The 27,979-nt window shown below is 43.6% G+C and overlaps 1 protein-coding gene across 1 annotated transcript in view; it reads left to right on the forward strand.

The window, feature by feature from the left end:
* LOC117357067 (myosin-IIIb-like) overlaps positions 1 to 27,979 on the forward strand; it is a 175,968-nt gene that overhangs the window by 120,476 nt on the left and 27,513 nt on the right. The window contains exons 16-22 of the mRNA XM_033937254.1: positions 2,474 to 2,520; positions 4,277 to 4,342; positions 8,662 to 8,781; positions 22,396 to 22,481; positions 23,821 to 23,868; positions 25,614 to 25,661; positions 27,421 to 27,512. Coding sequence (XP_033793145.1) covers positions 2,474 to 2,520; positions 4,277 to 4,342; positions 8,662 to 8,781; positions 22,396 to 22,481; positions 23,821 to 23,868; positions 25,614 to 25,661; positions 27,421 to 27,512 — 507 coding nt within the window. The remainder of the gene's footprint in view (positions 1 to 2,473; positions 2,521 to 4,276; positions 4,343 to 8,661; positions 8,782 to 22,395; positions 22,482 to 23,820; positions 23,869 to 25,613; positions 25,662 to 27,420; positions 27,513 to 27,979) is intronic.

Genomic DNA, 27,979 nt, shown 5'->3' on the forward strand with positions numbered 1-27,979 from the left:
AGCCAGAGATTAGAGACAAAATGATAACATCCTCCACGATAATTCACAGAGCAGACGTGGCAAAGCTGAGGATTAGAATTGAAGCACAGAAAGGGAAAGTGACTTAGCCCAATTGTTTTCAATGCAAGGCCTGTGAACCAATGGTGACCGGTGCACCCTCCCTTGAGATCTGGTGCTTGCTTACTGTTCTCATTCCCAGCAATGCTGCTCTTACTGTTCGGGCCACCAGCATCATGAGTGAATTAAACACGCTACCTTTGGCAACCCAGAAGCTTTTCCTCTGCTACAGCTTCCTGTCCCCACGTAGGCAGGAAGCAGTAGCAGAGAGAGAGCTTCCAGGCCACCAAAGGCAACATGTTAACTTCATTCACGCAGCTGGCATAGCAGCCAGTTTTTCAAAATTATTGGGGGTGCACTCAGAGCTTGCTCCTATGGCTGCCGGTATCCCTAAGAGTAGCACTGCTGTGAATAAGAACAGTGAGCGAGCACCAGATCCTGTTGGGGGGGGGGGTCACATGAGGAAGGTAATAGAGAGATGCTGGACCACAAGGATGGGGAAGAAAGGGAAAGAAAGATACCAGACCTCCAGGGGAAGGAAGGGAAGGGGTGGCTAGAGATGTCAGACCATGGGAAGGGAAGGAGAGAGATGCCAGATAAGGGGATGGAAGGGAAGAGATTTATTTATTTTTATATTTAAGCATTTATATACTACTTATAGTCTTAAGTGTTTTACATTCAGGTACTCAAGCATTTTTCCCTATCTGTCCTGGCAGGCTCACATCTTATGTACCTGGGGTAATGGGGGATTAAGTGACTACTAGACCACAGAAAAGGGAGAAGGGAAGGCGAGAGATGTCGGACCACTGGAGGGGGAGGGAAGACATAAATGACCAGTACAGAGAAGGAGGAGGGAGAGATTCCAGACTAAGGTAGAGGAAAGAGAAATACAGAGGGATGTCAGACCATAAAGGGGGGGAGGAGGGAAGGGAAAGAGGGGGAGATAGATGCCAGACTTTGAGAAGGAGAGGAGAAGGATCCCAGACCATAGGAGGGGGAAAGGGGGAGGGGGGAATACAGATGTCAGATCATGGGAGAGGGAAAGGGAGGAAGAGGATGGTACACAGGGAAGGAGGGGAAGGAGAAAGAGGGTGGAGATGGTGCACAGGGATGGGAGGGGTGGGGAAGGGAAGAGAGATGGAAGAAATACTGTTTATGGATAGATGGGAATAGGGGAGAGGAAAGAGGGGAGGAGATGACACATGGATGGAGGGGAAGGGCAGAGAGAGGGAGGAAATAGTGCATATGGATAGATGGGAAGAACTGGAAAAGTAGATAGATTTGAGAAGGAAGCTGAAGAAAGTTGAATGTTAAAAGCCAAAGATGGATGTAGGGAAGAAAGTAAAGGAGAGAAAAACAGCAAATCAAGTGGAAATAGAGTTAAGAGCACAGGCAGAAGGAAGTGCAACCAGAGACTGGGAAAAGATGAGTAGAAAAATAAAATCACCAGACAAAAAAAGGTAACATAGTAGATGACGGCAGATAAAGACCCGAATGGTCCATCCAGTCTGCCCAACTTGATTCAATTTAAATTTTTTTAATTTTTCCTTCTTAGCTATTTCTGGGCAAGAATCCAAAGCTCCACCCAGTACTGTGCTTGGGTTCCAACTGCCGAAATCTCCGTCAAAACTGACTCCAGCCCATCTACACCCTCTTAGCCATTGAAGCCCTCCCCAGCCCATCCTCTCTCAAATGGCCATATACAGACAGACACAGATTTTCTTTTCAATTTAATGATTGAAAAAGTATCAGTTTTGAAAACTTACATCTGCTGTCCATATTTTGCCGTGTTTAGGAGGAAATGCATTTCTCTGGTGGCACCTTAGGGTTTCGTTTGTGTCTATTAGGACTTTGTTTGTGGTCCTGCATGTGTGAATGAAGCCTGGTGCTGTCAAGAAGCATCATGGCCCCAAGTAGGAAGATACTTGTCGGCTCTCCTTCATCCCCAAAACTAAGGTTGCTAGATTTCTTCTTTAAAAAAAGAGGATGCACAGCCCCGCCCCATTCCTCCCCCAGCTCCACCCCCACATAAACTTTCCCGAGTTTGGGGCCTCTACACAATCGTGGATGTCAGCGTGATGACATCACACTCATGTGTGTGTGCATTTGATGTCATCACGTTTATGTCCATGCATGCGCGGAGGCCGTCCAGACGCGACCCTGAGCTTGGGGACCACCAAAACCCGGACATACTGCCAGGTTTTGGAAATCCCGCGGAGTTTTCCCAGACATCTGGTAACCCCTACTCAAAACGGCTCTCAGTTAAAAATTAGCGAAGACCACGACTTGGGTAGTCTCACACCCAGAGTTATCAGTGACAGAGCGGAGATGTTTTTTTCTTTATTGTCACTTAGTTTTAGACTCTCTCTTTCAAAGAAGTTTCTTTAATGCTCTTTCCCCTTTTTTGTCATTTTAGCTACAGTTTCCAGGACTGGAACTTTGATGCCTCATCAAAAAGGGAAGGTAAGTAGTGGGGAGGAGGGAAAGCAGCAGGAGGAGGAGGAGAGGAGTGGAAAATGACAAGCTGAAATGGCCTAGAAGGAGGGTGAGAGAGGGATAAGGAGGAAGCTGGTGACCATTATTAAGCTGGACTTGGGAAATCCACTGCCTATTGCTAGGATAAGCAGCATAAAATCTGTTTTTACTGCTTGGGATCTTGCTGGGGGAGGGCAAACAAGGAAGCTGCTCTGGAGGACTTTCCCTTCTCCCTATCCGGTTCCAAAGCCCCCCCCCCCCCATCTGTAGAAATGCAAAGAGGTCACTGTCTTGGCATGGATTCTCAAGCGCTGCCTGTGACCTCATTGACACTGTTCCTCTGCTGCGATCTGCCCAAGTGGAAACAGGAAGTTGCATCAAGGAGGGAGGACCATGGCAAAGGAATAGCACCAAGGAGACTGAGGTCAGAGGGCGAGAATTGCTGCCATGCCAGTGATCTCCTTGCATTTGTACAGGTGAGGGGGGTTTCAGAACCAGGTGGGGAGAAGGGAAGGACATCCCAGCCCCCCCCCCCCCCGGCCTAGTTAGGTAGAGAGAGACTAGTTAGTGGTCCTTTCCAGTTAAGTGCCTCTGAATATTGTCAGTGTGCCCGTCCGTACCATCTAGTAGCCCTTCCTCGCTCTTAGAGATCTTACGTGCTTGTCCTAAGCTCACTTGAATTCGGGTACAGTTTTGTGTCCACCACCTCCACTAGGAATTCACCACCCTTTCCACGGGGAAGTACTACTTTAGGTTTCTCCTCATTTTGTCCTTCACCTTCATCCTAAGCCTTATCATTCCAGAGCTTCCTTTTCAAATGAAAGAGACAAAAATTTTATATTTGCAAATTTAATAACATGATTCACAAATATCCAATTGTTACAGAAACACAGAAAAGAAAATGAACTCGCCCTTCTTCCTTAGACCACCATAAAAAGGAGGAATGTTCTGGAAAAAAGAGAAGAATCTAACATCTGCCTTTTTGACGCCAAGGTCCTCTTGCAATTTAACAACTTTGTGTCATCAGCAAATTTAATTTTTCTCACTGGTTATTCCCATATCTAGATCACTGATTAAATATGTTCAAAAGCAGCGGTCCCAGCACAGACCCCGGGGAACCCACTATTTACCCTTCTCCATTGCGAATATTGACCATTTAAACCCACTCTTGTGTTTTCTACCTTTCGACCAGTTCTTTGATATCATATGAGCCGTCTTTCTGTGAGGTTTCAAAATAGATTGTTGACAATCCTGTACACACAATGTTCAAATCTGGTCCATAGACTCATTATTTCACTTTGAGTGTTGCATGTGGGCTGGTATCGTGGTTGCAGCTGCCTAAGCCTCGCCAGATGAAGATGTTCCCTGCCCGAGTCCTCCTCTCCCTCCCACTCCCACTTGCTCCCTTAGCAGTGAGAGAGTTTGCGGCCTGTTTCCAGCTGCTGACGGAAGCCACAAGCCACACGCAGATCATCTTTCGTTCTAACTCTTCTGAAATACATCTCGCAAGAATCTGAACAGGACAGATTCCTAAACCGATCCCTGGGTACTGCAGGAATCTTCACACTCTTCTCAGAATGAATTGCACAAGTGAGCAGACTGAGTGAAATCTGTGGCCCATTCGACTGACGTTTTCTGGGTTTCTAGGAGTCACAGAGGTGAGGGGAGAAGATAGAAAAGCTAGGCTGGGACAATAGGGGCGGGCAGGCTTCTTTTTGACTGATGCAGGCCTTTGATTTCTTAGGTAAAACCCTTGGAGGATGAAAAGTTCAACACCAGCAGGAAGCAGTCTGTAGGATTGCAGTTTCGGGTAAGTTGCTCTAAACTTGTGGACAATGCAGAGGACGTCTGTTTTTCTGCAATCTCCCTCCAGGCCGGAGAGTGGTGTTGGTTCCAGTGACAGCTCTGAAAAGACTGTGTGGGGGGAGTGAGGTACTTGTTTAAGACAGTGCTACTCAGTTGTCTTGCAGCCAAGATGCCATGTTGCAATGCTTGCCACCCAGGTCGCAAACCAAAGCCAAATTAAGGCATAGGCAGACTAGGCAGGTGCCTTGAGCCTAGAAGTTTAGGGGTGCCCTCTTGGATGTACTCACTAGGATTGCCCACCGTCTACGGTTTTTTTCAGGATTTGAAAATTGTGTAAACTACCCATCCCAAAGCCAGATATATGGCTCAATATGTGGATATTTTTCAGAGTTTAAGCCACTGCAGCTCTCCATGCTACTCCCCTTTCCATTGCATAGTCTGTGGTAAGATCCAGCTAATGGGAAAGCTTCTAGTCACAGGAAGGAGGGGCTGAGCTGCAAGGGCTGTGGGGGAAGTGGGTCTTTGTACGGGGCGCTTTAGAGAGAATCAGTGGAACTAGTGAGTGGTCTGGGGAGGGAGGTCCAGCCAATGGGAAGGCTTCTAAACACAGGAGGAGGGACTCTGAGGGATGCTGAGCTCTGTACAGGATCTTTGGAGAGAATCAGTGGAAATTGTGAATGGTCTGGAGAGGGAAGATCCAGCCAATGGGAAGGCTTCTAATCACAGGAAGGTGGGGCTGAGCGCCAAGGGCTGTGGGAGGAGTTGAGTTCTGGGTGGGGTCTTTTGAGAGAATCAGTGGAAATAATGAGTGTTGGGGTTGTGGGCGGAGGTTGTTGGAAAGGAGTAGGAATGAAGAATGGAGGCAAGGTGTGGAAGGTCTGCGGTTAGCTGAGAAAAGGACTGGCAGCAAATGCCAGAATTTTGCATGATGGAGGCACTGCCTGAAAGAACAAAGCAGCAGAACAGCCCTGGAAAAGAGAGCTAGAAGGTGCATGTTTGTTTCAAGTTTATTTCGTATTTGATAAAATCGCTTTTTTCATGGATTACAAAGCGATGAACAATAAAAAATAAAATAAAATAGGGGAGACAAACAATTTGGGGGGAATCAGACATACAGTCCATAAGAGGGAAATGCGAGGCTGAAAACGGAGGAGTCACTGATACAAATGTACCTTTGTACTTACTAAGTAAAGAGAAGTTTTCAGCTGAGAAGGTAGCTGCAGACCTTTTCATAAAACTGACCTCACAAAAACCCAATTGCTGTATATTATATAGGTTTATTAGTTATAGACAAAAGTCAGCTTACATGAAAACAGTAGTACATCACATTGAGCCAATGGATAACATACACAGAGTGGCCATTTCCTGCCATGAATCCATCCTAAAGTCTAAGGCAGCCGGTCTGCTATTTATATACTTTAGTTCAGTAATCTAAAGTAACACCTAGTTACAGATTACCGTATTTTCACTCGTATACCGCGCACCCGTGTAAAATGCGCACACGGGTATAGTGCGTGGGGAACAGAAATTTATGTAATAAAATTTTAATATAGCGCGCACACGCGTATACCGCGCATGCTAAAACTCCTCCCGCCTACTCCGAACCGGCATCCTCTCCCCCGCTCGCATCACCCCCCCCTCCCCTGCGATCCTACATCCCCCCCCAGCGCCACAAAGACAACTCTTACCCGATTGGGCACCGGCACCAATGCACAGGATGTGCCAGTGCCAGTGCCCGAAGATCCTCCCTTGTTGGGCTGGGCTGGGCTCCGGCATTCCCCCTGCGAACCGGCATCCTCCCCCCCGCTCGCGTCACCTCCCCTCCCCTGCGATCCTACATCCCCCCCAGCACCGCAAAGACAACTCTTACCCGATTGGGCACCAGCACCAATGCACAGGATGTGCCAGTGCCAGTGCCCGAAGATCCTCCCTCATTGGGTTGGGCTGGGCTGGGCGGTGCGAGAGAGATCCTCCTTCTTTCTGTGCTGGGCTGGACTAGGCTTTGAGCATTTGTGCATGCTCAAAGCCTTCTGGTCTCACTCTCTCCGATAATTTCAGTCAATCCTTGGTTTTCAAATTTTCTCAACTATGGAACAAACTTCCTCTTATTTTAAGGGGTCCTGGTCCTTTTCAACTTTTTCGTAAATCTTTAAAAACTTTTATTTGCCAAACACTTTGGAAACTAGTCATATTAATATTTTCAGATTGTCCCTTTTTAAAGTATTTTGGGGTCTCATAGGGGTCTTCACCTTCATTCTCACGACGGTCTTATTTCCTATTCTTCCTCACAGCCCAGATAATATAACCATTAAATTATTTGGGCAAATTCCTTTGAACATGGTTCTAATACTGCCTCCACGCTGCTCTCCCATATCCTTTTCAGAAGCATTAGGAAAGCTAAATATTGTATTTCCTTTTTTTTTGTTTCCCCCCCCCCCCCACTTATGAACCCTTTTTCACACGCAGAACTTTATAAATTTATACTTTGGACACCCGCACCACCACCACCACCCCCCACACACAATATTCAGAACATAGGAGATTGCAGGCAATCTCCTGCGGTTCGTGGTGATACCGGAAATTCAATGCCAGCACCATATACAGCAACTGGCATTGAATTTCTGGTCTGTTTGTGGTCAGCCGATATTCAGTGGCTATCTAGCAGTCTTTTCTGAATGTTTTGTAGTCTGGGTTTTCAGGATTTCCACAATTAATATGCATGAGATCTATGTGCATGCACTGTTTTCAATGCATATTCATTGGGGAAATCCTGAAAACCTGACCTCAAGGAGGGACTTTGAGATCCCTAATCTATACCCTTCTATCCTCTTTTCCTTCAGAAAGTTGTCCAATCCCTTCTTGAACTCCAATACCATACCCCCCCTCTCCCCAATATCAATATTGGGAGCAGGAGGAGTGCTTGGTCCCTCCTGCTCCTAGGCCTTCCACCCCCCGGCCCGATCCTGGTCGGGCCTGGCCCACCCGCCCAGGTACCTGTAAAATAGTTGGGAGCAAGAGGAAACTCCTCCTGCTCCTACTCTGCTGCCCGCCGCCACCCAATAGCAGCCTTAGGCCCCACCCCGGCGCATCATCTGATGCACGGGGAGAGGCCTAAAGGACTGATTGGCTGAGGTGCCTCAGGCTTCTCCCTTTGGAGAGGCCGGGGCACCTCAGCCAATCAGTGACTTCCTTAGGGGGAATCTAAGGAACTCCCTGATTGGCCAAAACCTACTTGAACAACCGCCTCATCCAAACTACATCAACTAGACATAGGAAAATTCACATTCCATTCATGTACCCTCCAATCAAAGAAGTCAAACGAAAAAAACTATATGATGGCCTCCTAGCCACACAAGCAGCAAAACTCGACAACCAAATCTCCAATCTACTAATTACGATCCCAGACTACAAAACATTCAGAAAAGAAATAAAAAATGTACTTTTCAAGAAATTCCTGCAAATGACTTAATACCGCTAGCTTCTTCCTACTTCCCAATACCTTCCCGATTCCCCAAAGCAACCTCATCTACTCCTTATCTCCACTAGAAATTACCAGATATCTTCTTCATGTAATATTTTTTTGTAATTCTTTTGTAATCTGCCTTGAACCGCAAGGCAATAACCATTCCCCTTAACTGTATCCATGACATCCTGTTTGTCTGTCTTGTCTGTTTAGATTGTAAGCTCTTTGGAGAAGAGACTCTGTACATCTGGTAGCGCTATAGAAATAATTAATAATAGAAGTAGTGGTGGTGAGGTATGTTTGGTTATCCTATGGAGGCATGAATAATATTCAAGTTCTCCTGCATCTGTTTCAAGCTGGTTTGGGGACTAGCTCCTACCTACCTGCTACCTCACTTCGTACTATACAGCCTTACAAGACAAACCAGAAACTGCAATCTATTTACATACCCAAGCATTACCGGTTGTAAATACAAAACTTTTATGTACCAAGCAAACAACACTGGCTAGACAACTACATTAATGGAGCAAGACTGACCTATGACGCCTTTAGAAAAGCCATAAAAACTGCCTTATTCGACAGAAATATCACCTAAACAGTAACTACACCAAACACTAAATCAAGTTCTATTATTTCTAACATGTCCACCCCTGTGTATAAGTCTGAAATTTTTTAACAATCTGTATATTGTAATTCACCGTATTTAAAGATTCTGTATATTGTAACTCGCTGACTGTCCAGCTCTCTTCAATGTAAACTGCCTAGAAGTCTCACGATTATGGCGGTATAGAAGAATAAAGTTATTATTATTATTATGTGAGATGTTGGTATGTCTGACTCCATTCTCTGGCTTTTCCCAGCATTCTCTCGTTATATTGATGGAAAAGATGTATTCTGCCAATCCACATTTTGTTCGCTGTATCAAACCCAATGGCAACAGACAGCCAGATGTGGTTGATAGGAAGAGGATCCTAGACCAGGTGAGACCTCTCAACTTCTCTCCTAAGCCCATAAACCCTTGATCTTTTCTTGACTTCTGCCTTTTCTGTTAATGGAGTAAGAAAACAGCAAGGCAAGGGGTCTCCTAGATCCAATATGGATGAAGAAGTAGACCCTAAAATCACAATAAAAGTCTTTATTTGTACATACAAAATCCAAGGGATTAAAAGCTGATGCCTGATATACACAGGTCGCATCAGGAGCAGGTAAACCAGTAGATATAAATCTCACAAGCTTCACCAACTGGCAAGCAATGTTTCTTCTCCCGAGTCAAAATGTTCAGCTTTTATTCCCCAGGACTTTTGTTGTGATTCTAAGATCTACATCATCATCTTCTTTTCTGGAATACTTTGCATGCTGATGTAAAATGTGAAACACATTTACTTCGTTTTGCAAGCGTTTACTATAGGAAAGTAAACTAAACTAAACCTTAAGTTTATATACCGCGTCATCTCCACGGAAGTAGAGCTCGACACGGTTTACAGGAATTACTAAAGAAAGGAACTCCAAAGGGAAGGAGCAAGGCTTGGTAAAAAGGAAGGAAGGGGGGGACTAAGTGGAGAGGAGAGGGAGGGAGAGGTTACATTTTAGAGAATAGCCAAGATTTCAAATGTTTTCTGAAGCGTTGGAGGGAGGACGAACTTCGAAGAGGGGCAGATAAGCTGTTCACAGCTCGATGATCTTGAAGAGGAGGGATGTTCCAAGTTTTCCTGTATGGATGATGCCTTTTAAAGAGGGGAATGATAGTATGAATTTTTGAGTGGATCTGGTGGAGTTGGGATTCGGGGAGAGCCAAGAAAGTGGAAACAGGGGAGGAAGGATGACGTGTAGAGACTTGAAGGCTAGGCAGGCGCATTTGTAGTGAACCCTGAGGAGAACCGGGAGCCAGTGAAGCTTAGACAGAAGCGGGGAGACGTGGTCGAATTTGCTTTTTGCGAAGATTAATTTAGCCGCGGTGTTCTGAATCCGCTGAAGTCTGTGAAGACTTTTCTTTGTTAGGCTTAAGTAGATGGAGTTGCAGTAATCCAGTCTAGATAGAATAATGGATTGAACGAGGACAGCGAAGTGTTGGTGGAAGCAAGATCTGACTTTCCTTAGCATGTGAAGGTTGAAAAAGCATTTTTTTACTAAGGAGTTGAGGTGATCGTTGAAGGACAGTGTAGAGTCGATGATGATTCCCAGAACTTTGCTTGAGTGCTCGAGCTGCAGTTTGGTGCCAGAGGATAGTGGGATGAGGGTGGGCAGCTGATCTAATTTTGGGCCTAGCCAGAGTAGTTTTGTTTTGGTCTCATTAAGTAGGTATGGACATTGACTGAGATCAGTTTTTTTAAAAGATAAATAGATTAAGAACATAATAACATAAGCATTGCCTCTGTTGGGTCAGACCAGAGGTCCATCACGCCCAGCAGTCCGCTCGTGTGGCGGCCCATCAGGTCCAAGACCTGTATACTAGCCCTCTATCTATACCCTTCTATCCCCTTTTCCTTCAGAAAATTGTCCAATTCCTTCTTGAACTCCAATACCGTACTCTGCCCTATCACGCCCTCTGGAAGCACGTTCCAGGTGTCCACCACCCGTTGGGTGAAGAAGAACTTCCTAGCATTGGTTCTGAATCTGTTTCCTTTTCAAGTTTCAAGTTTAATAAGGTTTTTGATTAATCATATTTCTAAGCGATGAACATAATAAAATTACAACATTTGGGGAACAGTACAATACTTAACAATAATTAAGTCCGACAGGACTATTAACAAACTTAACAAACCCATAAACACAAGGAAAGAAAGGGAAGTGAACTACAAAATATTTAAAAAAGAGCAGATCAATCAAGGAAAATACATAAGGCAGGGGAAACAGAAAATTTCCATAATATTATACAACAGAAATAAAATTAGCTAGAAAACCGGCTAATTAGTGATCAAAGGCATCTTTAAAAAGAAAAGTTTTTAAATTACTCTTAAATTTTTCCAGATTACACTCTTCCTTTAAATAAATAGGAAGAGAATTCCAAATTTGAGGTGCTGTAACAGAAAAAATAAATTGCCGTCTCGTATTAATGACCTTAAGAGAAGGAATCGTCAATAAATGCTGTTCATTAGATCTCAGTGTTCTATTGGAAGTCTAAGGGATTAATAATTTAAAAATAAAGTAGGGATTTGAAAGTAAGTAGGCATAATTTATATGTTATATGGGAAGAAGGGGAGTTACAGGATCAAATTTTCTAGCTTTTGATATGAGTTTAATGGAAGCATTTTGGATCATTTGTAGACGCTTTATTTCACTTTGAGCAATTCCCTTAAAAAGGACGTTGCAATAATCAATTTTGGAAATCACCAAGGAGTGAATGAGAATGTTAAGAGATTTTGAGCAAAGAAATTGTGAAAGTGAACGGATTTGACGAAGCCTGTAAAAGGTTGCTTTAATAGTACTACTAATGTGATCATGGAAAGTTAATTTATAATCAAATAACCCCTAAAATTTTTATGTTAACTGATTGTAGGGGGACATTTTTTTTGGAAATAGAATAAATGAGTTTGGAACTATCTTTCCATGGAAAAAGCATCACATTTGTTTTATTAATATTAAGCGCTAATCTATTAGTATCCAGCCCTCTCATTCTTGTAGTTGTTGAAAGTTTGAAGAATCTGTCCCTCTCCATTTTCTCTATGCCCTTCGTGATCTTGTAAGTCTCTATCATATCCCCTCTAAGTCTCCGCTTCTCCAGCTAAAAAAGCCCCAGTCTCTCTAATCTTTCAGCGTATGAAAGGTTTTCCATACCTTTTATCAAACACGTCGCTCTCTTCTGAACGCTCTCGAGTATCGCCATACTCTTCTTTAGGTATGGCGACCAATATTGGACGCAGTACTCCAGATGCGGGCGCACCATCGCCCAATACAACAGCAGGATAACTTCTTTCGTTCTGCTTGTAATACCCTTCTTGATTATTCCTAGCATTCTATTCGCTTTCTTAGCAGCTGCTGCGTATTGTGCCAATGGCTTCATTGTCATGTCAACTATTACCCCCAAGTCCATTTCTTGGGTACTCTCACTCAATAACAGCCCTCCCATCTTGTAGCTGTACTTCAGGGTTTCTGTTTCCTACGTGTAGGACTTTACATTTCTCTACATTGAACTTCATCTGCCATCTCGTCGCCCACTCCCCTAGTTTGTTCTGGTCCCTTTGTAAATCTTCGCAGTCCTCTTTAGTCCTAGCCCCATTAAATAGCTTGGTGTCATCTGTGAATTTTATTACTTTGCTCTTCGTCCATGTTTCTAAATCTATATATATAAAATCGGAGGTATGTGTGTATGTATGTGTGTGTGTATGTGCCGCGATCACGCAAAAATGGCTTGACCGATTTGAACGAAACTTGGTATGCAGATCCCTCACTACCTGGGATGATATGTTCTGGGGGTCTCACGGCCCACCTGCACACGTGGGCGGAGCTACAAACAGAAAATCATATTTTACCCATTCATGTCAATGGAAAAAATGTAAAAAGCTGCCATTCTCACTGTAATTCAAAACCGGCTTGACCGATTTGAACGATACTTGGTATGCAGATCCCTCACTATCTGGGGTGATATGTTCTGGGGGTCTCGCGGCCCACCTGCACACGTGGGCGGAGCTACAAACAGAAAATCAGATTTCACCCATTCATGTCAATGGAAAAAATGTAAAAAGCTGCCATTCTCACTGTAATTCAACAACGACTTGACCGATTTGAACGAAACTTGGTATGCAGATCCCTCACTACCTGGGGTAATATGTTCTGGGGGTCTCTCGGCCCACAACTCTATGTTGCTTGCTCAAGGGTGGGTTCCCCCATCAATTTATATGTTCTTGTTCCTGGAGGTGAAACTAAAAATTTTGTTTATAATCACGTTTTGCGTTAGTTGTATTCATTTTGTCAAATATTTCACATTATAATTTGAATATTGTACTTTTTATTAAGCTGTAAAACAATAATTTCATTCACCACTATAAAGTATCTTTATTTGAATCCATTTACAGTGTTATTGCTATAATTAAATACACGTGCAACGCCGGGTCATCAGCTAGTCATTTATAAATATATTAAATAGCAGCGGTCCAAGCACCGACCCCTGCGGAACACCACTCGTGACCTTCCTCCAGTCCGAGTAGTGGCCCTTCACTCCTACCCTCTGCTTCCTGCCCGCCAACCAATTCCTGATCCATCTGTGTACATCTCCTTCCACCCCATGGTTCTTTAGTTTCTGAAGTAGGCGTTCATGGGGTACCTTGTCAAAGGCTTTTTGGAAGTCTAAGTATACAAGGTGTATGGGGTCCCCTTTGTACATCTGTTTGTTAATTCCTTCGAAGAAGTGCAATAAGTTCGTCAGGCACGATCTTCCCTTGCAGAAGCCATGTTGGCTTGTTATCATAAGTTTATTCCTTTCTAGATGCTCCTCTATGCTATCTTTTATCGGCGCTTCCGCCATTTTTCCCAAAACCAAGGTCAGACTTACCAGTCTATAGTTCCCCGGGTCACCTCTTGATCCCTTTTTAAAGATGGGCCTAACATTGGCTATCTTCCAATCTTCCGGGATCACGCCTGTTTTCAGGGATAGATTACAGACTTGCTGTAGTAGTTCCGCTATTTCCTCCTTTAGATTTTTTTCAGAACCCTAGGGTGGATTCCATCTGGGCCCAATGATTTGTCAGTTTTTCTTTCTGTCTGTGTACGTTCTCAAGGCTTACTTCCATGGATGTTATTTTTCTGCTTGGTCTCCTTTGAAGATTTGTTCAGGTATGTTGAATGTGTCTTTTTGTAAATACTGACGAAAAGAACATGTTTAGTCTTTCCGCCACTTCTTTCTCCTCCTTCACCACTCACTTCCTGTCTCCATCATCCAGTGGGCCCACCTCCTCCCTAGCTGGCTGCTTCCCTTTAACATATCTGAATAACAGTTTGAAATTTCATGCTTCCCTGTCTAGCCTCTCTTCATATTCTCTTTTGGATTTTCTAACCACGAGGTGACATTCTTTTTGATACTTCCTGTGTTCTTTCCAGTTATCCTCGGTTTTGCCCTTTTTCCATTTCTTGAATGAATTCTTCTTACCACCTATCGCTTTCTTCACTTCTTTAGTTATACACACCGGGTCTTTTGTTCGGCTCTTTTTGCACCCTTTTCTGAATCTGGGGATTTACCGATTTTGCGTCTCACTCACCGTGTCCTTGAATAGAGACCAGGCTTACTCTACAGTTTGCCATTTCTTTGTGTTGTTCCTAAGTTTCTTCCTTACCATTACTCTCATCGCTTTGTAATTTCCTTTCTTGAAGTTAAAAGTTGTTGCTGTGGTTCTCTTTCCCTTTGGTATTCCTACTTCAACTTTGAACTTGATCATGTTATGATCGCTATTTCCCAACGGTCCCACTACTTCCACTTCCTTTGCAGGTCCTCTTAGCCCATTAAGGATTAGATCCAGAGTGGCATTTCCTCTCGTCGGTTCTCTGACAAGCTGATCCATGATCCTGTATAGCCTCCAGGAATCTGGTCTCCCTAGCGCATTTTGAGTTTCCAAGACTCCAGTCTATCCCGGTATAGTTGAAGTCTTCCATAATGATCGTGTTACTGTTTTTGCATTCCCGTTTCATCTCGGCTTCCATTTCTTCATTGGTAGTTTCGTTTTGCCCAGGTGGACAATAGTACAGGCCCATCTTTATCTCGAGCCCTTTCCTTCCTGGTATTTTAACCCATAGCGATTCCAATTTGTTGGTCGTCGCTGCTGTGTCCACTCTGGTCGAGTGATGCTTTCTTTTATGTATAGGACTATTCCTCCTCCTTTCTGCCCTGACCTGTCCTCATGATAGAGTTTGTACCCCGGCAGTGCTATTTCCCATTTGTTTTCTTTATTCCACCATGTTTCGGAGACCCCAATGATGTCTAGGTTCTCAGTTTTGGCCATGACTTACAGTTCCCCCATTTTGTTCCTTAGGCTCCTTGCATTAGTATATATGCAATTTAAGTCCTGGTAATTTTTTGTCTTCGTTTCCTTTCCCTGTGCTTTGATCTTTATTTTCTTCTCCTGTGCTACAATCCTCTTATCCTCCTCTTCTGGCTCAATCTGCTCCTGTGTTTTGCCCATTGTTTCTTCCCAGCATTTTTCTCATGTAGTATCTTCACAGGATACCTTTTCCTGAATCGTCGACACTTGGTCGACTGTCGGCTTTCCCCTTCTTCTTAGTTTAAAGCCTGTTCTATTCCTCTCCTGACATTGTTTGCCAGAAGTCAAGTTCCTGCCGTGCTCAGGTGCAATCCATCTTTCCTGAAGAGCTTGCTCTTGCCCCAAAACGTTGTCCATTTCCTCACGAAGTGGAACCCCTCTTCCTCACACCATCTCCTCATCCATGCATTTATTAATTGTAGTTCCGTCTGCCTCTTCACATCTGCCCTCAGTACTGGTAGGATCTCTGAAAATGCTATCCTCTGAGTCCTCATTTTCAACTTCCTTCCCAGAATCTTGAACTGTTCTATCAGTGCACTTCTGCTGTAGTCCCTCCTGCTGACATCATTTGTCCCGATGTGGATAATTACTGCAGTCTCTTCCGTCTCTGCTCCTTCTAGGATCTTACTAATTTTGTCCACAATGTCCTTTGTTCTCGCTCCTGGGAGGCAGGTCACCAGTCGATCTTCTCTCCCACCTGCTATGTGGCTGTACACTTGCCTGAGGATTGAGTCTCCCACTAGGATTGCGGACTTTCCCTTCTTCAGTTTTCACTCCAGTCGCAGATCTATGTCCTCGGAGTGCTTCGCTGCTTCTTTTTCTGGGCATCGACTAGACCATTCCTCCCCTTCCTGCGGGTTTCCTCTGTGGGTATCTTCCTTGGAGTCATCTTCCACTTGTTCTCCCTTCCATGTTGGTGTGTCTTCATCTTTCTTCTGATATTCGTGTTCTTCCACCCTCATCTTTTAGGCCTCCTCAATGAATTCCTTGAGTTCTCTGACTTCTTCCTCTCTTGAAGTCCTCCGCTGTCCTGAATGGGTCTTCTGTGATGTAGAGCCCTTCCAGTTCATGAATCCTGTCCTTCAGTTGCCTGACTTCCCTCTTCAAGCTTTTCAGCTCCAGACACCGACCTCATACATATGACTGCCTATAACCTTCAATCCCCTTTTCCTTCAGGAAATCATCCAATCCCTTCTTGAAACCTAATACTGTACTCTGTCCTATCACACCCTATGGAAGCGCATTCCAGGTGTCCACCACTCTTTGGGTGAAGAACTTCCTAGCATTGGTTCTGAATCTGCCCCTCTTAATTTTTCCGAATGCCCTCTAGTTCTTGTAGTTTTTGAAAGTTTGAAGAATCTGTCCCTCTCCACTTTCTCTATGCCCTTTGTGATCTTGTAAGTCTCATGTTCCCTCTAAGCCCTTGCTTCTCCAGGGAAAATAGCCCGTTTCTCTAATCTTTCAGCATATGAAAGGTTTTCCATACCTTTTATCAATCTTGTCACTCTTTTCTGTACCCTCTCGAGTATTGCTGTAGACATCTAATATTTTAATTGAATTAATAAAAATGTAACAGTTGTTATGAATTTTTAGCCACCAGATGGTGACATTTTTCAGGATTAATATTTTTAATCCATGTTCCTCAAACCACTCTGCAAATGAGTCAAGTTAGGAGTTGATATGGTTAAGATACAGATAATGGGTCCACGAAGCCAAAATGCAGATGTCATTCGCAAAGCTCTGAATAAGAGTAAAGAGGGGGCAAAGGAGAAGGAATTTCTAGGGCTACAGTGATTGTAAGTAATTGATTACTTATTGCATCAACCTCATTGGAAAAAAAATAGCAAAATCACCATGCATAATAAGTGGATTAGAAAGACTAGCAAACATATTGATTGATTTATGTTCCTTAATATACTGCAATGGGGCCAGTTAAGGTGACTCTGTGGTTTACAACATGAAACCTAGGTAGGTAAAGTAGAGAGAGCAGGAAGAGGGTGTGAAAAGAGAGAGCAGATTGAGATAGAAGAGCCAAAAGCTTTAGAAAAGACTTGAATTTCGGAAGACTCTGATCTGAGATGTGGGGGGAGGGCATTCCATAGGGAAATAGAGGAAGGGACTGTGGCGAGGGCAGGGTCAAGAAATTCATGGAGGAGGAACACAAGGTACATGCTGGGGAGTAATGGATGCGCAAGGTGGGACAAAGAGAAAACAGCTCTTAAGCAAACGTTATGACTTTGAACTTGATCAAAGCGGTGCGCTTGGTGGAGGATCTTGACAAGAGTTGATTGGATAAATTGCAGTCATTTGACTGTAGTAGAAGACCAGTGTAGAGAGAATGGCAATAGCAATAAGGAAGATGCAGATAAGAGAAGAGAAAGAGATGGACAGCACAAATGCAGTGCATTATGAAGAAGACAGAGCAAATTATGGCATCTTATAGTTTTAAAGGAAAGCTTTGTGTCTGAGGACCCTGAGATTGTTCAGGGAGGAGAGGTGACCTAGATACCTTCACACTTAGAGATGTTGAGAAACAGCAAATATCCCTGCAGCCACTCAGAGACATGGGAAGAGCAGATAGTAGAACCTAAGAACACAAAAATTGCTATATTGAGGAAGACCGAAGGTCCATCAAGCCCAGAATCCTGTTTCCAACAGTGGTCAACCCAGGTCCCAAGTACCTAGTTAGATCCCAAGTAGTAAAACAGATTTTATGCTGCTTATCCTAAGAATAAGCAGTGGATTTCCCCAAGTCATCTCAAGAATGGCCTATGGACTTTTCTTTTAGAAAATTATCCAAACCTTTTTTAAACCCCGCTAAGCTAACTGATTTCACCACATTCTCCAGCAAAGAATTTCAGAGTTTTAACTACATGTTGTGTGAAGAAATATTTTCTCTGGTTTGTTTTAAATAGACTAGTAGCTTCATCACATGCCCCCTAGTCCTAATATTTGTGGAAAGAGTGAGCAAGTGATTTCACATCTACCCTTTCCACTCCACTCAGTATTTTTATAGACCTCCATCATACCAGCCCTGAGCCGTCTCTTCTCCAAGCTGAAGAGCCCTAGCCACTTTAACCTTTCCTCCTATGGAAGTCGACCGATCCCTTCTATCATTTTCGTCACCCTTCTTTGTACCTTTTCTAATTCCGCTATATCTTTTTTGAGTTACTGTTACCAGAACTGCACACAGTATGCGAGGTGCGTCTGTACCATAGAGCAATACAAGGGCATTATGACATTTTCAGCTTTGTTTTCTGTTCCTTTCCCAATAATTCCTAACATTCTTTTTGATTTCTTAGCTGCTGTTGCACATTGAGCTGAGGGTTTCAAAGTATCTTCAACAACGACACCTAGATTATTTTCCTGGATATTGACTCCTAATATGGAACCCAGCATCATGTAGCTATAGTTCGGGTTCCTCTTTCCCACATACATCACTTTGCACTTGCTCACATTAACATCATCTGCCATTTTGACACCCAGTCTTCCAGTCACCCAAGGTCCTCTTGCAGTTTTTCACAACCTTTTTGCGATTTAACAACTTTGAACAACTTTATCAGCAAATTTAATTCTCACTAGTTATCTCATCTCTAGATCATTGATAAATATGTTAACAAGCAGCGGTCTCAGCACAGACCGCTGGGGAACCCCACTATTTACCCTTCTCCATTGAGAATATTGACCATTTAAGCCCACTCTCTGTTTTCTAATCTAATCTAATCTAATCTAAACCTTAAGTTTATATACCGCATCATCTCCATGAGAATGGAGCTCGACACGGTTTACAAGAACTTAAAATAGTGGGTAGAGAAGAAGAAAAAGGATTACATGAACTTATGTGTAGAAGGGGGGAGAGAAAGGGGGGGAAGGATAGAGCTACAATTTGCTGAAAAGCCAGGTTTTCAGTTGTTTGCGGAATAACTGAAGGGAGCTCAGGTTCCGCAGCGGGGTGGTGAGGTCGTTCCAAAGACCTGTGATTTTGAAGAGAAGGGATTTTCCCAGTTTGCCTGAATAGTGGATGCCGCGTGGAGAGGGGAAGGCTAGTTTAAGCCTTTGGGCAGTTCTGGAGGAGTCGGGACTGGAGGAGTTGAAAGACAGTGGGATAAGAGGAGGCAGGATTCCGTGAATGATCTTGAAAGCCAGGCAGGAACATTTGAAATGGATTCTGGAGATTATTGGGAGCCAATTAAGTTTGGCAAGGAGTGGGGAGGCATGGTCAGACTTGTGTTTTGAGAAGATCAGTTTGGCTGCAGTATTCTGGATTAGCTGGAGTCTTAGAATACTTTTTTTTTTTATAGATTTAAGTAGATGGTGTTGCAGTAATCTAGTTTGGAGAGGATGATGGATTGGACAAGGATGGCAAAGTGTTGTTGGCTGAAGTAGGATCTAGCTTTCCTCAGCATGTGAAGGCTGAAAAAGCATGATTTTGCCAAGGAGTTGAGGTGATCATTGAGGGAGAGAGAGGAATAGATAGTGATACCAAGGACCTTGCATGAGAACTCGAGCTGTAGTGTATCGCCTGTGGGTAGTGTGAAAAGTGTGGGCAGGTGTTCGAATTTTGGGCCGAGCCAGAGTAGTTTTGTTTTAGATTCGTAAATTTTAGATTCCATAAAAGGACGTTACCTTCTATCCCATGACTTTCTAATTTCCTCAGAAGTCTCTCATGAGGTAATGCCTTTTGAAAAACCAGTTCACCATTATCCACATGTTCATTCACCCCTTCAAAGAAATTCAGTAGATTGGTGAGGCAAGATTTCCCTTGACTAAATTAATACTGGCTCTTCCGGAGTCTGTTATAGGGGAAAACACACTCCAGGGTTTCAAGACAAAGTTGGACAAGTTCCTGTTAAACTGGAACGTACGCAGGTGAGGCTGGACTCATTTAGAGCACTGGTCTTTGACCTAAGGATCGCCGCGTGAGCGGGCTGCTGGGCAGGATGGACCACTGGTCTGACCTAGCAGCGTCAAGTTCTTATGTTAATTACTTTAGTTTTAAGAGGAGCTACAATCTCAATAGTGTTAATTATTTAGTTCCACTGGTCAAACATTTTGGATATATTTGTCATTGATCATGATCTATTGCCTTAGATTTTTCAATCTTCCCCCTAGATATAAAAGTCTTCCTTTGATATTTCTTTAAAATATTACCCATAAATGTAAATTAAAACTCAATAAAAAATGATCAGTCCAGGGTTCTTTAGACCATTCAACCCTAGATAACAAATCATAACTAGATATTGCTACAAAGTCAAGAGAGTAGCTTTTTCATGTGTAGGTCCTGAGGGCACCAGCCCCAAAAAGTAGGATGATACAAATTTTTAAAAATCTAATACATCAGATTCCAATGGCAGGTTAATATCTCCCAAAACCAAAAATCTAGAAAATTGACATGCATAAAAAAATAATCTCGTAATTTTTCAACATTAGACCAAGAACCTGGTGGACAATAAATAAGCAATATTCCAAATTCTCATTCACTAATTCACACAGCATCAACTCCAGCGCTTTTAAAGAGAGAGAATCTATAAGTGTAAGATATAATACGCCGAGAGGTTGGATAGGCTTGGGCTCTTCTCTCTGGAGAAAAGGAGGCTCAGGGGAGATATGATAGAGACCTTTAAGATCATGAGGGGCATAGAGAGGGTGGATAGGGACAGATTCTTCAGACTGAAGGGGACAACAAGTACGAGGGGGCATTCGGAGAAACTGAAGGGAGATAGGTTCAAAACAAATGCAAGGAAGTTTTTTTTCACCCAAAGGGTCGTGGACACTTGGAATGCGCTACTGGAGGAAGTGATCAGGCAGAGTACAGTACAAGGATTCAAACAGGGATTGGACGGATTCCTGAGGGATAAAGGGATCGTGGGATACTGAGGGAGGAGCTGGGATGTAACACAGGTATAGAAAGCTAACCAGGTAATAAGTATAGAAACCCAACAGGTCGTGCATGTGCAAGACCGGAGGGTTAGGACTACGATGGGAAGATAGGACTTCAATGGGAAACCAAGGTGGCAAGGGAGCCCCTTCTGGTGATTCAGACAGGTCGTGACCTGTTTGGGCCGCTGCGGGAGCGGACTGCCGGGCAGGATGGACCTATGGTCTGACCCGGCGGAGGCACTGCTTATGTTCTTATGTTATGTTCTTATGTTCTTAAGATGGAAAAAACTTTTATAAATAACAGCAAGACCTTCACCACATCTGTCTATTCTGGGAAATTGAAGTATGCTATATCCATGAGGGCATAAATGTGAAGCTTCAGGGCAATCAAAATATTTAAACCAAGTTTCAGCCATAAAAGCTAATCCTAGATCAGATGATACCTTGTTCCAAACCATGCTTTTTTGAGCAACTGTCTGCCTTTCCCTGTTTCTAATTTAAAAACTGCTCTATCTCCTTTCTAAAAGTTGACACCAGCAACCTGATTCCACCCTGGTTAATGTGGAGCCCATTTTTTGTGAAATAAATTCCCCCTTCCCCAGTATGTCACCCAGTTCCTAACAAATCTAAAACCTTCCACCCTGCAGCATCACTTCATCCATGCATTGAGACTTTGGAGCTCTGCCTGTCTCTTGGGTCCTGCGCATGGAACAGGGAGCACTTCTGAAAATGAATCGTAATACTAGCGGAATATAAGTCATGCAACAGAATTTTGAACATTGAAGGGGAGAGAGGGTTCAGTGGAAGATCCTAGAGAAGCAAGTTACAGTAATCTAGGTGAGAGGCAATAAGAGTTTGGATAATGGTTTTGGTAGTGTGTTCAGAAGGGAAGGTCATGGGGGAGCCACTGCCTGCCCTGGATTGGTAGCATGGAATGTTGCTACTCAGCGGGCTACTGGGCTTGATGGACCTTTGGTCTAATATAGTAAGTCTATTATAAGAACATAAGAATTGCTGCTGCTGGGTCAGACCAGTGGTCCATTGTGCCTTGCAGTCCGCTCTTGCGGTGGCCCTTAGGTCAAAGACCAGTGCCCTAATTGAGTCTAGCCTTACCTGTTCATACATAATTTGGGTGGTGAAATAGAGGTAAAGAACAGGTTTTAGCAATCTGTTGGGTGTGTCAGAGAAAGAGAGGAGTTGAAAATGACCCCAAGGTTACAAGTTGATGAGACAAGAAGGATGGCAGCGTTATCTACAGAGAGCAAGCATGAGGGAGAAGGAGTAATGGGTCCAGTGGTCTCTCCAGGATCTTTTGAATGGGTGCACCACCCAACTGAATTTACTGACCATCTGGTTAACTTAACAGAAAATGTTATAATATTGTGCAGTACTCCCATTCCCTCATCTGGCAAGTCCTTCATGCCATTTAGCTGGCAAAAATGTCTGGGAAGACTGGGATTTAGGGGAAAAGTCTTAGTCATGTTCAATTTCAGATGTGGTTCGACATCCAGGCAGCAGGGTTGGTCAAGCAAGCTGAAGAGTATCAAGTTCCCGCTCCAATGAGCTGTGATGCATTTGATTGAGAAGGCTCCTATGACATGTTCTGATTGTAGGTCAATTGGAATCTGCTGCCACATCTCAGGTCTGATGAGGTGTGGGAGAGCTTATGGCAGTGTCTGGATTGCATGAAATGAGCTTTTTGTGGGCTCTGCTGTTCCACTTACTGTCATGTTCCTCTTACCCCAGCTGCGGTACAATGGATTACTGGAAACCATCCGAATCCGAAAAGATGGTTTCTCCTGGCGGCCATCCTTCCAGGACTTCACACGGAGGTATGTTTCCTATGTATCTGCTCACAGAGGGGCAATTTTCAAAACCAGGAGCATTGATGGAAAGCTTTTGCATGGATAAATGACAAGTGAAGGCTATTAATGGTTAAAGCCGGGGTTCAAATCCCTCTGATGTCTTGTTACAAAGAAGCCCCTAGAGGGCATCTGTTGGATACTGGTGTAACACGGTGGATATTTGCGGTATTTAGGCACAAAATCTGGTCTAAATTGGGGAGCCTAATGTTGAAGATACCAGGCATGTTCAGCTATTTTGTAAGGTGTGTGTGTCCCTTCCGAGCTTTGCCACTCTCTGCCTTGTGCTAGGTATGACTGTGTTATTGAGCACCGCCTGGGTGAAAGTTTGGCCTGGACCCAATGCTAATATTCTAAATATGTACGCGAGTAACACATTCATGAATGCTTAACAAATCCCTTCATAGAATTTCCACAGGTACAGCTTAGCTCGCGAGCCCTTGGAGGAAATGAGTATAACTTGCTTTAACTGATGATTACAACAAAAACAGTGACAGAAATCTTCTCCTGCTTTTCTGAAGATACTTTTCTCCTTGCAAAGGAGAGGCATAGTTTGGAAAGTGTAATAAGCGCAGTATTTCCCAACTGTGTCTATGTAGTAATTTAAATGGAGGAAGGGACCCTGAACGTTAAGGGCTGGGTCAGACCCCATCAATTTTGATTAATTGTAAAAATGTTATCAGCATGCAGGGGGGAGGGGAATAAAGCCACATGTAAGGTTTCAAGGGTTACAGGTATGAAACTATGGGTCGGGGGGAGGGTTATAAAGCTGAATGTCGAGGACCAGGAGGAGGAGGATAAAACGTTATCTGAAAAACAAGGCAAACAACCCCACAACAAATATACACTAGAGAGAAAGTGGGAAGGAGCAATCAGTCTATCTTGCATATCTTTCCAGACCTGACATGGTCCGTGTTTTGGCTTCGAAAGGGAAGCCTGCTTCAGGGGTAAAGATGATAATCCAATAGATGGTGCTCGAGCACTTAAACATCTGAGGTTTACAATGCTATATGTCAAAATGTAAAAAACAACATATTTCTCAACAGCTGCGCATGTACACAAACAGCATGAATTGGGTATAAAGCGTGTCAGGTGCAGGGGGATGGGAGTCGGGGTCAGAGGGGAGGGGAAGGGGGAGGAGTATAAAGCTGTTTGTGTGGGGTACGGGGTAGGGTATGAAGTTGTATGTCGGGGTGCAAGGGGGTGGCTATAAAACCACACTGTCAGTGTGCAGGAGGAAGAGGTGAGCTCAGTATATCTGTCCTTGTGGACGTGGTCTCTTTCTACCTGTCCTTGTCTCTTCTCACAGGTTTGGAATCCTGCTCTTTAAGCCCGATTTACCTCTCTCCATGGAAAGGTGAGCTGTCTCTCTCTGGTGATCCGTGTTAGGCTCACGTTATGCTTCAGTTTGGGGCAAAGGCAGGTCATAACCTTCTACCTCCCTGTGTGAAGCATTTGCAATCCACAATTCTGTATCGCTTGTTAGACTGGTATAGTTCGTTACGGATGGGTGTTATACCTCACTGCTACCAGCAGGTGGAGACTGAGATCAAACTTGTATATAACTACAACTTACCCTCTACTGATCCAGTCTTCATCAGTCTCCGGAGCAGGTGATAGACTAATTTCGGCTTCCCTTTTAGCACTGTTGGAATTTTTGTGTTTGGACTCCTGGTCTCCCTTTTTGTGCCGGATAGAGCTTGAGTGGGTCCTGTTTGGGGATCCGTCCAACCTCGGGGGTGTTAAACCCGGCGGGTCTCATGCTGGGTCCCTTCCCCAAAGGCAGGTCATAACCTTCTACCTCCCTGTGTGAAGCATTTGCAATCTATAATTAAGAACATAAGAACTGCCGTACTGGGACAGACTGAAGGTCCATCGAGCCCATTATCCTGTTTCCAACAGTAGCCAAATCAGGTCCCAAGTATCTAGCTAGATCCCAAGAAGTAAAACAAATTTTATGCTGCTTATCCTAGGAATAAGCAGTGGATTTCCCCAAGCCATCTCAATAATGGCCTATGGACTTCTCTTTTAGGAAATTATCCAAACCTTTTAAAAATCCTGCTAAGCTAACTGTTTTCACCACATTCTCCAGTAACGAATTTCAGAGTTTAATTACAAGTTATGTGAAGAAATATTTGAGCTCTGGAACTCGTTGCTGGAGCAAGTGGTAAAAGCAGTTAATGTGGCTGGGTTTATTAAAGGTTTGGACAAATTCCTGGAGGAAAACTCCATAACCTATTATGACAGAGTATGGCAGTTATGAAGTTCCAACCACCAATTTGGAACTCTTCTTCTGCCGTGCTGGTACTTGATGCAAACAGATAATAACTTTAGGTGTTGCACAGAGCTGACCACACCAAACATCCTCCCAGCTTGCATTAGCTGGATCAACCAACTGCCTAGACATGTTCAATGCTCAGGCTGCAGGGTTGCAGATCTTGGAGACTACATTCAGTGTCGGAACAGAACATTCTTAGAGTCTCTTATTAAGGTGGGTTGCTGTACCTACTCCCAGACACCATTAATTTCTATTTGCCTATCCAAAAATTAATGGTTGTAGATATAAGACCTTCTTAGATAGGACTTTAGCGTTTCAAATAGGCAAACTGCAGTCTTGGCTCCATCTTGGCAACATCTTATTGTTCTTTTCAGAAGTTAATTAAGCCCACTTTGTTCGACAAATTTATTACCTAATAAGGATTTTATTTGCTTGTACTGTACTTTTATTGAATGATTGTATTTTTACTGTATGATTGTATTTTGCTGATTGTCCAGCTCTTCTTAATGTAAACTCCTAGAACTTCTGGGTATGGCGGTATAAAAGAATCAAGTTATTATTATAAGCTGGTGGCTGGGGCATGTTTCCATCTGCTCCCACATGCTATGGCTTGGCCATGCCTGTACCAACTCCCATGCTCTGTGACCACACCATACCAGTACCTATTTCCTCCTCTTAAAATTCTTGTTGTTATGTTGAGGCTGGGAAGTCATTAGTTTCCTGGGTCAGTGAAGCTCAAGACTTTTTACTTCTTGGCATGACTTCTCAGATGCAGAGCGTTCCTCCCTGCCTCACTGTTTCTGTTCTCTGATTTCTCTTTTAAGCTGTTTGAGTATTCTGCAGACCACGGGCCTCACAGACTGGAAATGTGGGTAAGTCCATGTCACTGACTGGGGACAATTCCAGTACAGATGGTTCACAGAAGTTGGGAACCGTCAGATTTCTGGAATGCAGGAAAAGCTATGAAAAATGGAATGCAGAAGGAAAACTAGGAGGTTCTAGAACACGTAGAGATAATGGAGGAGGAAGATTATATATGAAAGCATGGGAAAAAGATCTGGGGAAGGGATTGGTCCATAGATGAGTGGGGGGGTAATTGCATCACATCTTTTTCAGACAGCTAGGGCTGCCTCCTTGGTGGAAAATGCTATCAAACTTCTAGTATGTTGGTATACTACTCTGGTTTTAATTAGCAAATATACCAAGCAGAGTGATGCTAGTTGTTGGAAAGGATGTGGTGAAAAAGGTACATTTTGCCATATGTGGTGGGCGTGTCAAAGGGTCCAGAAGTTTTGGGAGCAAGTTTTTGTGTATGTAAGCAGACTAATTCAGACCCCACTTAAGCTTAATGCTGAAAGGGCACTATTGGGAGTAAGAATAGAAGGTTTAACATTTTCTCGATCTAAACTTTTGGACTTGGCATTCATAGCTGCTAGACTGACATTAGCTCAGCAATGGTGTATGTCAAATGTACCTACTTTGAGAGATGTGAGGGAACGTTTAGGAATAGTGTGTGAAAAATATAGACTTTCGGCCCTTTTAAGTAACCAATGGGCAAAATTTAATGACATATGGGAGAGTTATATTAAATTGGAAAGAGAAGCTTTATGAAGAACTATCTAATCACTATGGTTGTGGAACCAGGTCTCTTGGGAGGGGGGGAGGGATGGTGAGATAGGGAATGGGTATGTTCTAACCGTAGCATTGATAAAATGTATTATTCTTATTAGTTTACGAACTTTGAGTATATTCAATACTAATTGTGATTTGTTTTGAGTTTATTGTATTAAAATTATTAAATAAAGAATTAAAAAAAAGAGATAATGGAGGAGGAGGAGGGTGGTTCTAGGGTATAGATGTCAGAGGGAGACTGAGAGGTTCCTAGATGTAGGATATGAGAGGGAGGCTGAGATGTTTCAGGACCTGTTAGATGGAAGAAGACTGGAAAAATGTAAACAATTAAGAAGGAAGGAGATTAGAGGTATTGGTACACATGGGATGAAGGTAGGCTGGGAGGTTCTTGGATGTATAATATAGAGAAGGGCGACTGAATGAATGGCTCCAGCCTGTGGGATGTATAAAGGAGACTGGAAGGTTCTAAAATGCATAAGCAAACGGAAGGAGTCTTTGAGGTGGAATGCAGAAGGAAGGCTCCAGAACATGTGAGACGTAGGAGAGAGGCTGGGAGGTTCCAGTACCCAGCAGAGGAAGATTTGGGGAGGCTTTAGAAAATGTGAGATATAGGAGAAGGCTGAGAGGTTTTAATGCCCAGCAGGGGAATGTTTGGAGACTCTTGTACGAGGGTTCTTTACTTTCATATTTTCAAGGGAAATGGTTGGGGCAGGAGAAGTGGTAAAAAGGTGCGTCATAGAATGTCATGTCAAGCAACAGGGGGATTGGGATGGCCAGAAAGTCTAAATGAAATGATGCGATGGTGTGGAGGGTGTTTGGAAGTAGTGTGTGCTTGGGGTGGAGGGGAGGTCTTGGGAAACTCAGGTGCACATGGGGAGGGAAGGTGCTAGAAAGTTCATAAGAACATAGGAATAGGGATTGGGACTTGTATACCACCTTTTTTTATTCTTTAAGTGCAATATAAGATAAAAAACCATACATGTTGTCTTCTCCACACAGGAAGACTCGACTCTTCTTTAAGTATTGGCACCAGGAGCAGCTGCTGAAGATTGTTGAACATCTGGATGGAGCTGCAGTGGTGATCCAGAAAAGTGAGTGTCCCTATATTGGTATATCCCTCAGCACCTACCACTCATGTCTTAACATCTTCTACTCCCTGCAGAAAATGATTGAGTGAAAGATAAGGTGATGGATGAGGTTGTGTAAAAAGGAGGGGGAGAGAGGTGAGGGGTTATGTGAAAGGGGAACCTCTAGAGCAGGGGTTCTTAACCTGGGGTCCATGGATGGGTTTCAGGGGGGGCCGTGATGGTCAGATAAAAATTAAAATTTATATTCACTATACAACCCGGTACTGTTGATTTTTAAGAACATAAGCAGTGCCTCTGCTGGGTCAGACCAGAGGTCCATCACGCCCAGCAGTCTGCTCACACGGCGGCCCATTAGGTCCAGGACCTGTATAGTAATCCTCTATCTATACCCATCTATCCCCTTTTTCTTCAGGAAATCATCTAATCCCTTCTTGAACCCCAATACTGTACTCTGTCCTATCACACCCTCT

The sequence above is a fragment of the Geotrypetes seraphini genome, chromosome 1, assembly GCF_902459505.1.
Source record: "Geotrypetes seraphini chromosome 1, aGeoSer1.1, whole genome shotgun sequence".
Lineage (NCBI taxonomy): Eukaryota > Metazoa > Chordata > Amphibia > Gymnophiona > Dermophiidae > Geotrypetes > Geotrypetes seraphini.